The sequence below is a fragment of the Chaetodon auriga genome, chromosome 9 (assembly GCF_051107435.1).
Source record: "Chaetodon auriga isolate fChaAug3 chromosome 9, fChaAug3.hap1, whole genome shotgun sequence".
Lineage (NCBI taxonomy): Eukaryota > Metazoa > Chordata > Actinopteri > Chaetodontiformes > Chaetodontidae > Chaetodon > Chaetodon auriga.
Window position 1 is genome coordinate 7,790,370 of NC_135082.1, and position 18,204 is coordinate 7,808,573.

Sequence of the window (18,204 nt, forward strand, 5' to 3'; positions counted from 1 at the left end):
ATTCATACGATATTTCAAAATGCAATTACAAGGCTTTTAACCATTTGTGTTGCCCGGACAGATTGACTGACTGTGGAATCATGCACAAATTAGGAAATGTTCAGTTCAGTCCAAATTCTTCCATCGCCAAAAAGCAGGCATATTCTCTGCTCCAGAGGAGACAAACGACAGAGGGAGGAAGGAGGAGGAAGGAGAGAAAACACAGAATAGACTGGAGAGGTCCCCGAGGAGCTCCCTCACTCCTCTGCAGCTTTACACGCCTGCTGTGGGTGAGCATAAAATGAGTTACAACAGAGTGGTGTGGGGTGTGGGTGTGTGTGTGTGTGTGTGTGTGTGTGTGTGGACAGGCAGCAAAGTGTACAGTGTTTCTGCAGGACACACAGGAATACAGACACAAACACACTGGAGGTTGTGATTAGAAGTTACTAAAAAGCACAAAGTCAACTTTTGCTGCAGAAAGACTTTATTTTTTTTATAAACCAATCGAAACAGACATAAATATATTAACAGCGTGTCCTTGCCAAGCTTGAGATTTGAATTATTTCTGCAGCATTTATTTTTTATTTTCCCTTCAGAAGCGTAGTCTTCTTGAGTCTGCTCTAACGCAACCAAACTCAATGATAAGCTGATCTTTGCATTGTCAGTATCTGTATGGACACTTTCTATTACTGGTTCTGTCCATTGTTTAAGATTTTAAGTCTGTTACAGGACACATGAGCAAACGTCACAAACGCAATGAGGTCAACAAGAGAAGAAATACACAAAAAAAAAGAAGCGATTCAATTCTATCTTGAGAATTTGTCAACATCCTGACACATGATGGAACCACACTGATTACATGACTCATCTGCATCCCATTAACACGAGGAGATTTGCTCTGTCAACTTTTATCATAGGCTGTACTGGCTGCACTGTTGGACCTGAAATTCAAGCTGTAATTGCTTTCTTCTAAATTGCCACAGCACAAAATGTTCATGCACTGGAACAGCAGTAAAACGTGGCTACACTCTGTTTCATTTGCATTGAATTATGGGTGGCTTTTACTCATTTCATTTTGGGTCCACAAATTGATCTGAACTGACTGTTTACAAGGAGGGAGGCAAATAGCTGCAAGTGACATCAAGTGCAAATAGAAATGTCATATTGTTTAACACTACAGTACAAACCCGTGCAAGTCCCTTTTAGCTGTTGTACTTCAAAGCACAGAGACGCCACCTGAAGCAGACTGGATGATCAATAGTACACTCAAGAGCACTTGTTCCAAAAAGAGAAACCGGTGTCGCCATTAATCAAAAGGGCTAATTCTTCAAGTTTCCTCAATATTCCTTCAGATGAAAAGATTTCTGAGCAGGTAGCGGCTTGTAAAGGGTGATGTAATCATTTTCGTGGAGGAAGGCAGTGCTGTCATAGCCAATCAGATGTGTCAATCACACACTCAGTTCAGCTTCCTAATAAAGTTGTCAAAAAAAACAAAAAAGGGGTTGATGGGTCAGCTGCTCAGATGTGAGCGCAGTGCAAATTTGCAGAGACTTTACAGCACCCTCATGCTGTATGCTAAGTATGAGCCAGCTAGCAATTAGCTTAGTTTAGCATAAAGACTGGAAGCAGGTGGAAACAGCTAGCGTGGCTCTTAAATAAAAAGTTAATGTTGACCAGAACCCCTAAATTTTACTGATTAATAAGTTTTATCTTGTGTTAATATGTTAGCTTTAAAGGGCCAGGCTCTGCTGCTTCCAGACTTTATGCAATGCTAAGCTAATTGCTAATAAGGCCACCTTTAAAATTCACTGTCCAAGCCAAAGAGCAGTATTGATCACATCTAACTCTCCAAAAGAAAGCCAATAAAATTACTTCCCAAAATGTCAGACTCTTCCTTTTATCTGCTGTAAATAATCAGAAATCTGTCAACTGGCTGCTAAAATTGGAGTGATGTAAAACGAGAATGACGCATTCTTCTCACAACTGAACGATCAGGTTTACATGGACATCAATGGTAGGTGTGAAGAGGTCAGACAATGAAGACACTGGAAGTCGTGTTTAGCAGCAGGAAGACAAACCAATGAGAAGTTTCTGTGCAGACACGGATGTTTCTCTTTGTATAATTTTAGTGTCTGTCTTATGTTGAAACAGCACAAAGGCCTTCTTACTCACTTATGTTGAAACTAGATCTGCCTGCCAATGAGTTCTTAACAAGGAACATTAGCCTGAACAACTGAGCCTGAAAGATTAACAGCGATACCACATAACAGTGAATCAAGTATGGTTCATATTAAAAGAAATATTCAAGGCATTCCTCCCTTTCTACGTGAAGTTTTTCACCCATCCATCTTCCCTTTGTACTTGTCTCCTTCCGTCCATCTGTTGTGCTTTATTTTCGTCATCACGCCTTCGTTCTACTTGTCTTCATCCCTGCTGTGAGGTAGAGGAGCTGCAGCCTCATTCTCTTCTGCAGACTCACAGTCTGGACAGCAACCACAAGAAGTAAACAAGTGAATGAATCAATGAGTGAACAATGGCTATACTTCTAAAATGAAGTCAGACTCACATATGGCAGGCTGGCCATCTTTCTCATCACACTGTGGTCAGAGTCACTGTAGATGTTCTGGTCCTGCCCGGGGTCGCCTGCTAACATGTACAACTCCCCAGCATGGATGTCAGACACATTCACCTGGATGGAGAGACAGATGGATGACAGACAAATATAATCTGTTACAGATATTGCGCCAAAGATGGATCTCACACACACACACACACACACACACACACACACACAACACAGCCTGAACCTCATAGATTCACACAGAGGAGAATATTTATGTGGCACACCAACCTGAAATGTTTCAGGGTTGAATCCCAGCCAGAGAGTGTATCTGTAGTCCCAGGAGCGGAGAGAGTACCCCATGACCTTGATGTCTTTAAGGTCAGGGAGGTCGGAGTTCTCCTAAAAGAAGAACAGCGAACCATAAAGGCGTCTTAAAACTGTACAAACCTTTCTGATGTGCTGTCAAATCCACAGCTGCAAACTCATCCTGCCAGATGAGCCGTTGCGCTAATGTCAGGCTGCCAAACTGTTCAGCACGGACAATCATCTACAGCAGGTGCAGCACTCATCGGGATAAATTCATTCAAAGATCTTGTGCTTGTAACTAGCAGCTCCAGTGGAGGCACAATGCAGAGAGGTCAAAGAGCGACAGTGTGACGACAGCCGTGGGAACGGCCGTTCATCATGAGCTTCAGCTCGCTTTGCCTCTTTAAATGCAACAAAATCCATTTCTAAACACAGTCTACGGTACCTGTGGGGTATCAGCAGGTCGAGGGTACTGGCTAAAAGACACAGCCTCCTCATCCTCCCCTCTTTCTCTGTGTCGGAAGGTGTAGGCCAGGTTGTCTCCTTCTGTACACAACTCTTCCTGAAAGCAGGCGAGCAGACCAAAGAGTAAAGGAAATAAATGTCACAGTCACTTAGATCACATTCAGATCAGCATGTTCGGGTCCGTTTATGGAGTGTTTACTTCTTGATTCATTTTGTTTGGTAATGTCAGAAGAACGTCATTTGCACTAACTGTTCCAAGGTCCACGAAAGGTCTCAGTTCTGCTCTTGTGGTGCAATTTGTAGAAAATGAGAATATGATGTGAAATACAGGAAATGGCACGAGAACACGGTTGAAATTAAAGACCAAAGGAAGTTGATGAGAGAAGTTCAGCGAGCTCAGAGTCCATGTAACACACTGTGAATTACATTTTGAACCCAACTGTTGTGTGTGCTTCACTGTCATTATCTACAATGACTGAAAACAAGAACGAGAGACTGCACATACAATACAAGAGACTACAGCCATGTTAGCTTGTTGATGTGCTAATGTTAGCAGAGTCATGCATTATTCCGAGAACATTACCAGCAGTGCACCACATAAATATCTACCCAAAACCTAAGTTAGCTGCTTGTTGTGTCACATATTTGCAACAATATGTTAGCAAGGGAAATCAAATAAGAGGTCTGAAGCTACTTTTTGAATGAGCAGAATCGATTGGTTTACATATTAACAGTCATGTTTACAGTCATGGTAACTTTGCAACCATGTTGCCAGCGATTGCTGACACCTATAAGCAGGTAATGTAAGTCTAAGGGCTGACGTTTCCCACTCCAGTGCTCATACATGTAACCACAGTCTGAACTATATGATATGACTGCCTGCACGTCAGTGTGCCCAGCATTGCTTTGAGCTTAACGCTCAGCAGGCTCACAATAAAAATGCTAACATGCTTAAGTATAATTTTAACCATGTTCACCATTTTAATTTAGCATGTTAGCAGGCTAATATTTACTAATTAGCACAAAACACAGCTGAGGCTGATGGGAATGTCATTAGCTTTACAGGTATCTGGTCAGAAACCTGATGATGGTGTTACATGAAAAGACAGTGAAGCCATTAGGATTCATCCTCTGGGCACCATGAACATCTGTACTAAATGTTATAGCAATCCATCCAGTAGTAGATGAGATATTTCAGATCAACAGACCAAATGACCTCACCTTCTCTAGAGCCTTGCCACCAGCAACCTTTTCCACCAAATCAAGTCTTAAGTATAAACATAGCTGAAGGCAGTGAAAACTACAAGATTCAATAAAGATTCAGTTTTCATCCAATCACACCTGGAAAGAAACATCAGGACAAGGTTCAGGTGCTCTGAGGCCAGCCAGGTAAGAGACGGTAGGAAAAACATCCACCAGCTCCACCACGTTTCTTATCACTTTGTCATCTGGAAGAGAGAGGGGTCAGCCAATTAGAGAAGTCTTACACAGCCGCTGACAGCAAATCAGACGCCCCGCTGTTAAATTTCATCATCGTTGCACCATTTGCACTTGAAGTAAAAACTGTCCGAGGCAAAATATCAAAGTGTTTCCCTGTCTTAATAATTTTGGGAGCCCTCCATGTATATCAAAGACCTTATGACAGTCAAGTTGGCATAATAATACATGTTTCAACAAGATTTACACGAGCAATTAGGACAAAAGATTCTAAATCAAACTCGAGCTCCCTTTTGTGGCTTACACGCATGGTGCGTTCAAGTGCTACAAAAATAACACATGTTTCATGTTAATCAACAGTAACTTGTTACCAGTGAAAGGCCCTTACTCTTAAAGCTGACCTCCGCTTTGGTCAGGACATCAATAAAGGGAAAGGTGAACTCTCCCAACCAATCACGGTGTGTGGTGACGCCAGGAACGTAGAAGATAAGAGGGACGCGTGTTACCACATCAAAAGTAGAATATTTAGCCCATTCACCATGTTCTCCTAATGACCAACCTGCAACAGGAGAGAGAGGAAATGAAAGACGGTCGTTAAAAAGACTGAGGCAAGTTAGAGAAATTAACAGAATCAAAACCGCAAATCTGTATCGTACAAATATTTCAGATACGCAAATGTTTTCCCAGTTATCTTATATTTGAAAATGATGTTATTTGATTGAGCTTTACTGGGTACATATCAAACAGTGATGGAAAGGATTCACTCAGCATCCTCCACTGAAGGAGACATTAAAAGAAATTGAGTTTCCAAGTCACAAAGTTTTTCTTTTTTTTTTTTCAAAAAGGAGGAAGCAATGCAAAAAGTGCAGCAAAACTATGGAGGGAGGTAAAAGTCCAATATTCTGTTACAACACTGCCATCTGGTGGTGAAAGAGCAGCAAAACTGCCACAAATCTGCATCGTTTACTTACAAAAAACACTTCCTCCTCCTAAATAATGTGCACAAATGATGTGCAACTGACATCAGAGTTATTCATTTTACTAAACATTTGAAAGGAAACAATCATGTCAGTGCTTAACTCGAAATCAAGCCCCAGTATAATAAGTCATTCCCAGTTCAACCCGGGCATGTGTGTACTGACCGTGATCTGAGGCGAACACCACCATTGTGCTCTCAGCAAGCCCGAGCTTATCGAGAGTACTGAGCAGCCGCCCAACCAGACTGTCCATGTAAGACACAGCAGCGTAATAATGCTGACGGATACGCAGCTGGAAGACATGATGCAGATCAGTGTGTGTTTCAGGAGAGGCCACACAGGAACCACATTAGAAACGGTTTAAAAGTGTTGAGAGCAGCCAGTTCATACCTGGAAATCTTTAGGAATTGGTCCATAGGGGAAGCTAATGTTGAGTTTGTGGATGTCTTCCCTCCTCCTCACGTCCATCCAGGGGGTGTAGGCAACAGGTGGAAGGAGTTTAGGGACATTGGGGTCAGGGGCCAGAGTCATTTGGTCTATGGGATATAGCTCCAGGTACTCCTGTAATGCACAAGTTTCAAAATTATCTGAATTATATATCATTTATATTGAATTATATATTATTGAATTATATGATAATAACATCATATTAAATGAGTAATATTACATTGTATGTTCAATATGTTGTCAATATGAGGAGATTTTGCTGCTGTTGCTCAACTCTAGAACAGCTTTCCGCCTTTTCTCAGAGATGTTTTTTATTCCACTATTTTCTGGTACTTACAGATGACAGTTTCTGAAATGTAGTTAGCATTAAAACAGTGCCACCCTGACCCCATATCACCCTCTGTCATCACAATATGACCCCAGCCTGTTACTCAAGTATTACTCTAACTGCAAAGAAATCATTACTAAGATGTTAAATGGTTATTACCTCCCAACAACAAGATACAACAGAAATCGTTCCGTACAAACAAAAACATGCAAGTTAAAGACTTTTTAAAAGGACTTTGGCTCCTCTGAGTCTTGAGTATTGCGAATGTTGTCAGACGTCTTCAGCTTCATTGACTTTCATCCTTCCAGAGGCTGCATTCTGTGCTTGGAGTTTTTAATCTGGCAGAGACGGCTGTAAGTGTCCAGGCGATCCGGGGTAAATCACATGGAGCATAAGCATCACATGACGACAGAGAGTTGCCTTGACCTTTTCCCTCTTTTCATCTCTCTACTTCCACTTTGTGGGAAACCTCGTCGGCACGCTGACATTTGTCTCTGTTCAGTCCGTCTCCGCTCTCATTCAGCTTCCACTTCATCATGCTCTCTTCCTCCTTCATGCCGAATTGCGTCTCTCATATGTCTAGATCAGCCCTCATTGAATTCACTTCACATACACTTTTTCCCAATTCTAGCTTTCAGAGGTTCCTTTTTCATCCTGTTCCCTGGTTTTTACACACACGGGCCCACATCAAAACGAGCTCCTTCACGGCTCCTAACTCTGGCCTTTCTCCACATAAAAACATTGTATTTTTAAAACATTGGTGCTATCGTTATCTGCAGGCTCAGAGGCTTCTGAATTCTGCTGGAGCTTTGAGTCACGCCTGGATGATGAACGGAACAAACAATGGCACTTTATGGCACTTCTTCTCCACACGTTCCTCTTACGTTCTGCTCCCCACATCCTCTTTCCTCCATGTCAACACCATCACTCATTCTCATTCTCTGGCGTTATTTGCTCAGTCCTCGGCCTGAAAATCCCAGTTCTGTCCACAGCAACACTGACTTTCACTTCTCCATTCCACATACTCAGCTTCATTTGTGCCGGTAAGTAGCTATTCATTTAAGGGCTACAGACTAAGGGAATGTATAATGCATCCCGGTGAGTGAATGTCTGTCTTCATGAATGAGCATTACAGAAATTCCAGCTGAAGAATAGCTGCATCCAGTTAAGCACAGCCAATGAGAGCTATGGTGTCTGCAGATGGTAGACATATGAGCCAATAAGTAACAAGAACGTTTAGCACAGGAATGCCAAAAACCAGGTTTACGTCATTTAGAGACTGAATCACGTAATTTGTCCACTGAACAGTGACAGGTTCGTAATGTCCAGCTAAATACATTTGAGATAAATGTTAAAGCAATCCTTTGTAAAAATGTTCCAGTAGGTTTTGTTTTATACACTCTCATTCAGAGTTTTTTTTTTCCAATTATTCTCTACATTGTATATTAATAATATGAAATAAAACACATTTAATTATGTGATAAAAGGAAGCACAAAGCAAAACATGCTTAATATTTTAGATTTTTCAAAGTAGCCACCCATTGCTTTGATGACAGCTTTGTACACATTCTCTCAGCCAGCTTCATGAGGTAATCCATCGCCCCCACACACCATCACACCTCCTCCTCCATGCTTCACACTGGGATCCACTCATGCAGATGCCATCCGTTCACCTTCTCTGCGTCTCACAAATACACGGTCGAAAACCTCACATTTGGACTCATCGGTCTAATGTCTCCTCCTTGTGTTTCTTGGCCACAGCATTTCTCCTCTTGCTGGTCTCCCTCAGTGGTGCTTTCTTTGGCCGTGAAGGCCTGATTCACACAGACTCCTCCCAACAGTTCATGTTGAGATGTGTCTGCTACTTGAACTCTGAAGCATTTATGAGGGCTCTAATCTGAGGGGCTGTTAACAGGCTATTTCTGGGGCTGCTCACTGTAATGAACTTCTCCTCTGCAGCAGAAGAAACTCTTGGTCTTTCTTTCCTGGTGCAGTCCTCATGAGAGCCAGCTTCATCATGGAGTTTGATGGTTTTTGTTTGACTGCACTTGAAGATACAAAGTTATTGAAATTTCCTGGATGGCAGACTTTCAATGATGGACTGTAGTTGAGCAGTTCTTTGCATAATCTGGATTACTACAGAAGTCAAATAGGACTATTGACTGTACACCAACAGTATCTTGGCACAACAGCTGATGGTGTCAAGCGCATTAAGAAGGTGAGAAATTCCACTAATTAAGTGTTGACAAGGCACACCTGTTCATTAAAAACCATTGCAGGGGACGACCTCATGAAGCTGGTTGAGAAAATGCCAATAATGTGCTAAACTGTCATCAAGGCAAACAGCTGTTCCTAAGAAGAATCCAAAATGTGAGACATACTTTGCTTTGTTCACTCTTCAGTTTACCAAAAAGTTTGTGTTTTGATAAAAGCAAAAATGCGGCAAACTTAAACGGAAGCAGACGAAGAGAATAACTCATGTCATCTTGTTGCGCCCTCTTGTTCTGCAATGGCATAATTGCACCCGACTGGGGAATGGGACCCATCAGCTGTTAATCCTGAGCAGATTCCAGTCACATAAGGTAGTGGATGGAAACAAGCATTTTCTTTTGCAGATGTTCTCCAAATTCGGTAACAATTTGCGATACATTTGGATGGAAACCCAGCTACACAACAATATATCCTTCACTATCATATTCATACACACCAAACACTATAAAATTGCTTTAAACAGTTAAATGTTGCACTTCTCAGTACACCTAAACCATAATCGAGTCATGTCCTTGGTTCTAACGTTTGAGGCCATTTGGTGGATCAAGCAGTCACTATGAAACCTACCAGCATTAACTCTGACTGAAGCCTGAGACAGTCACCTGCAGCTAATATCAATACTGGATTTCACAATATAACTGCATCAATTTAACTGTTAACTACCCATTATGTACATTACATCTCAAGCAGTGTACAGAGGGTCGACAGTGTTGATACTGAGTCGTGTACCTGTGGGATCCTGAAGGGTATGTGTGGTTTGTGAAAGCCCACAGCCAAGAAGAAAGGAACGTCGCTGTTGGCTCGACTCTTCAGTAACCTCACTGCCTCGTCTGTGCTCTCCAGGTCAGGGAGGGTTCCCCCTGGCTGCTCTGTCACGTTCACTGCACACAGTAAGTTGGCATGGAGCTTACCATCCTCTCCTTTACACATCTGAAATGATATCAAAAGTCACATGTATGCCCGGTTCATGCTGGGGTACACATTTCAGGCTTTCTGTGTGGTAAACTGAAGGCACTCGAGGGTTCACACTGAGTTTTCACAGCTGTTTCCATTCAGACATGAAAACTACAGGATGATTTGGAGACTGCTCAGATGTGTGTCAATAAGATTACAGGAGCAGGAATCATTTCAAAGTTAAGCTTCACTGCATGGTACATTCACTGACACACAGAAACAAAACCACCTGAAGCAAAGTGGATGAACATCACTGCACTTAAAGAGTAACTGACGAACATTTCCACTAGTCTCTCTGGATCCCTGTTGGAATTATAAAGTTCACTCTTGATCAGTTTGCAATCCTTGAATGCTGAGACAGACCATGTGGAGTGACCATGCAAGCTCATGCTCCAGACGTGACCTTGAGCCTCCCCATATCTGAAGCCACTGATATGTGGGGCCTGCAATGTGTCACGGCACACCTCTCTGGAAAATGTATATACCACACGATGACAGCTGTTTGCCGTCTGCTCAGTCAGCCAGGAGACCACTTTGTGAAAGCCAAAAGAACACCTGGCAGTATCTCACCAGGGAAGAGGGGTCCACCTAGACCGGGAACCAGGGGAATCTGCAAGTTCACATTGTATTTATTCTGGCAGAGTGGAAAGACTAACCAAGGTGGTTTTGTTGAGTTTTATTTTATTTCTGTTGAGTCTGAAAGAAGTCTGTGAGGTAAAATCACAGTTTTACTCAATGGACTCTGGTGGCTTTCAGGAATGCAATATAGCAGCTGTTTCTGGTTTACCAAAAAGGAGTTTAGCCTTTAACAAAAAGGTCCTTCTCTGTAGGAATCCTTTCCAATAATGTTGTCAGACAGAAATTTGGCTGAATCAGCAATGCTGAGGAAGATGATGATGTTAAATATAAAGACAGGATGCTACTTTTCCTCTTGTGAAAATGTGAGGACAATCACACCCGGGAAAGCTCTAAAACACAATTTCATTACAGTGGATCACCTGGAAGAGGACACAGTAGCTCTTATGCAGATACTGCCTATGAGATCATGGTCGTCTCCCCTCTGGGTGATTTGGATAAATCTGATGATTCTCTCAGCGACTCTGAACCCGACAGAGCCAGCTGACTCAAGTGACAGTCTCAAGCACAGCCTGTTGTAGCTGTGAAGGCAGAGACCGTACAGGAAACTATCATGATCCTCTAAACAGCTCTCAGGACTTGCTCAGGGACAGAGCCACCTGGGAGGCCCAGTGATGAAGATGACATAGAGTCATCCTCCACTGACTTCTCTGATGCAGGCTCATACATTTTCAGTTTCAGTGAAGACAGACGCTGATAGTTCCATTGAGATAGAGTGGGTAGTTACAGTATTCGGCCCCATTATGACTACTTAACCACTTTTACTCATTTTGTTCAAGTTCCAGCCTGGACTGGCTTCAGGAGAGAACCACCCACTGCGAGTTTCAGTGATGGACACTCAGATACAGACATCTCCAGCGATGAAGACAGTTGCTGATGGAGATGGTGACTGTCCCATCTCCACTCCTCAGGTCTTTTTGTAGTCACATTAGATTCAGAAGACTTGGAGTCAGACACTGTTATAGCTCTACTGGTGTCGCTTTTACTGGAATTAATGGAGACATCAGCAGTTACTAACTGTATAATGATGGACATTCAACAGCCACTGACTTACATGAAGAAGTCAGAGACACTGCTACTCCCAGTCATATAAACCCACGTGCTGCTGCTGCTGCTGCTACTTCCAATTAAGACAATTCAGACACAGCTTGTTTTACCAATTGTCAAGTCAAATCAAATTTTGTTTATATAGCTCAATTTTACAAACTTTGCTCGAGGGCTTTACAACCTGTATAGAATATGACAGCCTCATCTCCACCATGGAAACCAGGAAAATTGCCAGTGTTAGCAGTGATGACAGCTTTAGCTGCCTCTGGCTCCACTGATGGAGCTTCAGCTGGCACTGGCTCGTCTGACTAAGCTGCAGCCACCACTTATTCAAATGATGGTGCTGCAGCTGCCATTACACCTGTTGATCAGGACGAACTGATCCTGATAGAGCCCTGCAGGAGAATTTGTGTGAGAAGATCTGCAAATTCTCCTGCTGAGTGAAAGGGGCCCTGATTTTCTCCTTCATATGTCCAAAGGACTAATCTATATCTACTGTAAAAATGACCAGACACTGTGTTAAAATAAAAGTGCAAAAAACTGAAAGGTAAATATGGGATTCATCAATTTTATTGTAGACTTTGGAGAATTTAGGAACGCTTGTAAAGTGCTTGATGAAGCAACTCTGTGCTTAAGGCGTAATCTAACTGGCCATCTTTGCTCCTAAAGGTCTGCAGTGAACAGGAGTAATACTGGCATCATTTGTGGCACTCAAGTGTAACGTGTATAACACCCAGAGAAGCACTGCAGAGAGGTTCAGCATCATTACGTTCTCCACAGGAAAATAATGGCTTAAGCCTGATGATAGTGCTAGGGCTGCTTTTATTATGACCATTAAAAAGAATAACTATTCATTCATTTTCAGATCCATTAAGAAGCTCAGCTGGATTGTATTTAGTAAATATTTGGGAGATGTTAAGAGGAACTAGGCCATTTGGCTTCTTACAAACAAGTAACAAAATTTAAAAGTTGAGCCCTGATAAACAGAAAATAATTATTCTGCATTTGGTTTTCAAATTTGCTGATTCTCAAATGCCTGCCAGTTACGCTAGCAGTATTTATTCAGATATCCATGTTGTATGTTTAAAGAAATGATAACAATGGCTGAAAATAATGAATAAACAAAACTGTATGCGGGAGGAGTTCATGTGTTTACCAAGCCCAGCCCTGCTGTGGGGGTGAGGAGTGCCGTGGTATCACCCAAAGCAACATTAGCTTTCTTACGTGACACATAACTTTACATTGCAAATGTGTAAGAGACACTCTGTCCTATTCATACCTTTTCTTTCTCATATCTAAGCGAAGCTGGGTGGTAGGCAGGGATGGACCAGCTGTAGGGGTAGTCATCAGTGAAGTTAGAGGGAACACCTAAAGAAAGAAAATACAACACAACCATTGATTCTACCACATGGTTGGATGGACACACAAATGTCAAGACTTTTTCTATGTAAACGACAGATTCACACAGATCGGGCTCTTCTCAAAAACACAGCTCAGGCTCATCATGAACTAGCAGTAAATGTGTGGTTCTCACAGCAGTTTCAGAGGTAACCATTCAGGAACCATCTCTGTATTCCTTCCTAAATGTGCTGCTGTGTTAGCATGTTGAAAAATGTGTTTTATCTCTCAACTTAGATTTTTATTAAAGATGTATTATATCAATCTTACCTGGATGAAAGATCTTGCCCACAGACATGGTGAAGTACCCTCTAGATTTGAAGTACTGGGGCATGGTTGTGTAGTTTCCAGAGTGGACTCTCCAGTAGGACTTGAAGTCATAGAGCCTGGTCGTGTCTGGTCTGCGACTGGTTAGCATGGACGTACGACTGGGAGCACACACAGCTTGCTGGGAGAGGAAAATACACCTTAAAATGTCTATGATGCAACTTGTCTCACATCTATATAGACTGAACCGTTTTGACAATTTCAGACAGCAAACACCGACGGACCTGTGCATATGCATTGAGAAAAACTTGACTTTTGGATGCCAGTTGGTCAATGTTTGGGGATTTTACCACAGAGTCCCCATAGCAGCCCAGTGATGTCCGCAAATCATCCACCATTATGAAAAGGACATTTTTCGTCTCTGAAAGCAAACACAACCACAGTTACTTCATGTTTTTCACTGCTTGACAGCTCATAAATGAACCTAAGAAGTACTGAGTTCAGGTATAGTTTCCAGATTGCTGGAAGGAAAGCTCAATAGCAGGTGATGCTAAATAGACTGCATTTATATGAGCTTTTCTAGTCTATCATCTATCCGAAAGCACTTCACCACACATGTACACACTCAGCCATTCACACACACACAAACACACCAGTGGCACAGACATCGGGAACTGACAAGGGGTTCAGTATCTGGGTCACTTCGATATGCAGATTGTAGGAGCCGGGGATCGAACCCCCGACCTCCTGATTAGTGGACGACCTGCTCCACCTCTTGAATAAATTATTCTACTAAACTAAAACAAACACGAACTGCAGTTGATCACGTAACTACACTAACAAGTGCAGTGTGTACGAAACTTAACACAATAAGCCTCCAAGTAAATCTTACAAAGCACCATTCAGTGAGTAAATTGAATTAACGTCAGATCACAGCAGCTACAGTCACTAAACCAACATAATGATAAGCATTCATTAGCCGCTCGTGTCAGCTAGTTACTGAGATATCCGGCTTAGACAAACTAAAGTCCCAAATCAAACCCGTCAAATAAGTCAAATAAGTCAAAACGATAAAACAACAACTAGTCTATTTATCATAATGCCTGTGTAGACTTCACATATAATACATTTTCACACGTTTTGTTGAATATCTATTTAGTATTTGCCAAGTTAATAAAAACAAAAAAACAAACTCAACCTGTTCTTGCCACAGCAGCGAGACCTAGTGTGTGAAGAACCAGGAGGAGAAGCCATATTCGGACCCCGACGCACATTTTGGTTTGTAGAGGAAGACGAATGTTATTCTCTACTTTAATGAGATTTAATCTCGCATCCCCTCTGCCCTTTTAGTTGTTTCCCCACAGTCAAAACAAACGAACGTGTCGTCGTCGTCTTTAAATAACTTCCTGATTATCGCGTCGCCCGAGAGGAATCTTTTCATTGGTCTACTTAACAATCGCCCCGCCCCGAAACGCTAATCATATTAGTTAAATGATGTGTCAATCATTTTAACACGGGCACAGAAGTGACCACGAGACTCACTCTATTACCGCCACTAAACCAGTGATTTTTGATTAATATTCAAATTCATAGAGCCGTTTGCATAAACGATATTCTCAAAGCGTTGTATGGACTCTGACATTACAGTACAATATAACCATAAAGTTGAAAGGAAACAACGAGAAAAAGGAAAAGGGAAAGGAATCTGCGTCTATGTATGTCTGTACGCACTTTTGCTCTGCCATTGTTGTTAATTTGGTTTGTAGCTTACATTTAACTTAATTTGAACAATACATCAGAACAATAACATACGATATTTGAAATTATCTCGGTCCCTGTTTGCTAGTGAAAGTACATAGGGCACAAATAAATATGAGTTACAGTAAATATTATATGGCTTAGAAAAAACAAAGCTTTTGACGGAGGCCGTGTGGTTTATTTAGTCTAACTTGACACACCGCTTTAGCCGAGAGGCGGTAGATAAAACGAGGTCTCACTCTGCACCAAATTGACTTCGGCAACTGCAACAAGATAAATCCTAGTTTGTATCTCCCGAATTACTGGACAAGGAAAGTTTATTAAAGTAACAATATCTTGAAGATCTAAATACAGAGTAAATATCAATGAACTCTCAGAGTCACAGTTGAAAGAGGTATGGTACTCGTAATTACCAGAGATGTCTATATATAAGTGTATTGCAATATTTATTCTAATATACATTTAAAAAAAATGATTTCACCATCGCCAAAATCCTTCATTAGTCTTCAGACGGTTTATTACACTACAGGATGCGAGTGCATCGATGAGCCTCCAGGTTCTCGTTTGCTGAGTGGATTTGAGGTTGTTTTGTTGAGCGAGTCATCATCGCGAACATAGACGATCTTTGGTCACTAACCCACCAACACAAAACATGGCAGACGCCGGCGCTAAACGTGCAGCTGACGGTGTTGAAACTGAATTATCTCAGAAAGGCAAAAGGGCGAAAGCTGACAATGACCATGATCAAGGAGAAGAAAGGAAAGATTCTGAATCTGAAAACATCCTGTGTGGGTTTAAGACATCCAACGTCTTGAGCGACTCTGCCCGGGAGAAAATCATCTTCATCCATGGAAAAGTAAGGTTGTTGTGAAGTTAACGTTAGCTAGCTTTACTGTTAGAAGGTATTGAGCTAACTCGCTATGGGGTGTGGAGCTGAGAGCAATTAATGTTATAAGTAATGGTGTTCAATGCTATATTCATCTTTCAAAGTGGTGGAAGTAGTTTTGTGAAGGCAACGCGACACATTGACTTCCGGTTAGAAATTTCAAAATAATAGTCTGCGTGATCTTACTTAAATGTAAAAAGGACTTGAAGGATGAATATGGCAAGGACATGCTAAGGAAAGGACTGCTGTGCGTGTATTTTTTGTAATAAGTCGTCTTATCAGTGCATGTAACTCCTGCACATGTCATCACCAGCTTGCTGATCAGGAGGCTGTGGTTATCCTGGAGAAGACCCCCATCAGAGAGGACACCCTGACTGAGCTTTTCAGTGGATCCCGGCTGAAGCTGGAGATGAAGAACGATATCTACAGCACATATCGGTTACAGGCTCCCCCTCATCTCAACGGTGCGGTCAGAAAAATAATAAACTGAAGACATTTCTGCAGCCACTTTGGCCAGCGAGAGGAAAGTGAGGTAGTCCATGTGTTTCTGTTTTGCAGAGATCAAGACGACAGTGGTGTGTCCGGCCACAGAGAAGCATGTCAAGAGACACCAGCGTCAGGAGAGTTTCCTGGTGGAGGAGACGGAGGGGGACTATCGGTCCATCACTCTGCCCTACATTCAGGAGCAGAGCTTCAGCGTGCAGGTCAGTGTTAACTATTCCGCTTGGCATCATAATGCATACTTGTGAGTGTGCAACATTATCTAGGGATTAACTTAACATCGCTTTCACCTCCAGTGGGTATACAACATCCTGGAGAAGAAGGCAGAGGCTGATCGGATAGTGTATGAAGATCCGGACCCAGAGGTCGGCTTTGTCCTCCTCCCAGATCTCAAATGGGACCAGAAACAGGTGAGAAATGACAAATATTGACATATATAGATATAGAGACAGGGAAGGCATGGTTAGACATGAAATATATGTTAGCAATGAGATGTCAGACATTTATTCTCTCAGGACTACAACTGATAGGCCCATATATTCATGGGGTATTTACTGTTCCTGTGCAGTGCCTGAATAACCTGCTGCTACAACACAGGGATTTCTCAATAACTATTTAGGTTTAATGGGGTGACACTAACAGCATTCTTCTTCTATGCTTTGTTCGACTGTACCTTCAGATATCTGCACTAAGGTGAACTAGTGCTGCATCCATATATGACTGCTGCTGCACTCTGTAATGCCATGTGGCCATAAGTGATGGCTCCAGATCTGAGCATATTAGCAGTGTTAAATCTGATAACAGATCCTGTCCAAAACATTGAGCTTTCTCTTTAAATGCAAATAATGAGATTGAACAGGGTGAGTGAGAGTCATACTTTAAGATCCTTAGGCCCCTGGACTTTCCAGTTTTGCAATATCTGTCTTCTTTCAGGTGGATGATTTATACCTGATTGCCATAACACATCAGCGAGACATCAGGAGTCTCAGAGATCTGACGTCAGGGCATCTACCACTGCTGCAGAACATCCTCCAGAAAGGAGAGGTGAGGTTGCAGGGTTACTTCAGGGGGTCTGCTTGGAGAAGATAAGAGCAGAAAATGACCTCTTCGTCCGGCAGCTGTCATTAATGTAAACCTTGAGTATCATATTCATTATCTTCAACCAATTGTGTCATTGTTACTTTCATTTTCCAGAGCTCGGAGGAGACAGCATTTAATAATTAGAGAGAAAAGAGTGAGCCAGGATGAATGACAGGATCTGTTTCATTGTTACACAGGAGGCCATCCTGCAGCGCTACAAGCTTCCAGCCAGTAAGCTGAGAGTGTACCTGCACTACCAGCCGTCATACTTCCACCTCCACGTCCACTTCACCAAGCTGGGCTACGAGGCACCAGGCTGCGGCGTGGAGCGGGCCCACCTCCTCGCAGATGTCATCCAGAACCTCCAGTCTGACCCCCAGTACTACAAAACCCGGACCCTGTACTTCCCCCTGAGGGCAGACGACGGGCTGCTTAGCAAGTTCAAGGAGGCGGGGAGGCTGTGACGTGCCTCATGCGTGTATTCCCCCATCAGGATATTCCCATCCAAGCTGTGTCCGACCAAATCCATGTTTTTAACAGTTATTTTCATGTTGTTCCTGTTTTCATTGTCAGGACATGAGAGCGGATAGAAGTGGATGTGACACGAATCAGGTTTTGATGTATTTTATATGTTTGATGAATGTCCCTGAATGAATTAAAGGCTTTTTTTCACTCAGCCTGTTCATATTTTGACCTGATTTGTTAGTTTTTCATCAGATCTATACATGAGTTGAAGCAAGACCCATTTCTGTGTAGAGCAGCTTTCAAACACAGAGGCTCATACTCAAAATCACGGTCAGTGCTGACATTAACCCAGCAGCAACACTAGATGGCAGCGGTAATCCTAAAAGGATCCACCTTTTTTCTCCTCTGAAACTTTCTTCATGCAACAACAAACTCCAGT

At 42.3% G+C, this 18,204-nt stretch overlaps 2 protein-coding genes across 2 annotated transcripts; one reads left to right on the forward strand and one right to left on the reverse strand.

Annotated features, from left to right (window-relative positions):
• Positions 1 to 449: 449 nt before the first annotated feature.
• On the reverse strand, positions 450 to 14,508 carry ids (iduronate 2-sulfatase). Its single transcript, XM_076739561.1, has 13 exons — positions 14,274 to 14,508; positions 13,360 to 13,496; positions 13,079 to 13,256; positions 12,690 to 12,778; positions 9,503 to 9,703; positions 6,118 to 6,288; positions 5,893 to 6,019; positions 5,139 to 5,309; positions 4,655 to 4,761; positions 3,294 to 3,410; positions 2,831 to 2,941; positions 2,546 to 2,668; positions 450 to 2,461 (listed from the first exon to the last, which is right to left on the reverse strand). Exons 1-13 carry the CDS (start codon positions 14,347 to 14,349, stop codon positions 2,381 to 2,383), a joined length of 1,689 nt encoding a protein of 562 aa, XP_076595676.1. The 5' UTR covers positions 14,350 to 14,508; the 3' UTR covers positions 450 to 2,380.
• A 959-nt stretch (positions 14,509 to 15,467) lies between these two features.
• dcps (decapping enzyme, scavenger) lies at positions 15,468 to 17,975 on the forward strand. Its single transcript, XM_076739255.1, has 6 exons — positions 15,468 to 15,689; positions 16,033 to 16,183; positions 16,278 to 16,423; positions 16,517 to 16,630; positions 17,154 to 17,264; positions 17,498 to 17,975. Exons 1-6 carry the CDS (start codon positions 15,486 to 15,488, stop codon positions 17,762 to 17,764), a joined length of 993 nt encoding a protein of 330 aa, XP_076595370.1. The 5' UTR covers positions 15,468 to 15,485; the 3' UTR covers positions 17,765 to 17,975.
• Positions 17,976 to 18,204: the final 229 nt, after the last annotated feature.

Bases quoted from the DNA above. Each gene is read 5' to 3' on its own strand.
- ids (XM_076739561.1), bottom strand. From the start codon at position 14,349: ATGTGCGTCGGGGTCCGAATATGGCTTCTCCTCCTGGTTCTTCACACA. The intron at 6,289-9,502 runs GTACACGACTCA...TGTGCATTACAG, and splicing joins TACCCTTCAGGATCCCACAG to GAGTACCTGGAGCTATATCC. The intron at 2,669-2,830 runs GTTGGTGTGCCA...CTCTCCATCCAG, and splicing joins TCAACCCTGAAACATTTCAG to GTGAATGTGTCTGACATCCA.
- dcps (XM_076739255.1), top strand. From the start codon at position 15,486: ATGGCAGACGCCGGCGCTAAACGTGCAGCTGACGGTGTTGAAACTGAA. The intron at 16,184-16,277 runs GTGCGGTCAGAA...TCTGTTTTGCAG, and splicing joins GGCTCCCCCTCATCTCAACG to AGATCAAGACGACAGTGGTG. The intron at 17,265-17,497 runs GTGAGGTTGCAG...ATTGTTACACAG, and splicing joins ACATCCTCCAGAAAGGAGAG to GAGGCCATCCTGCAGCGCTA.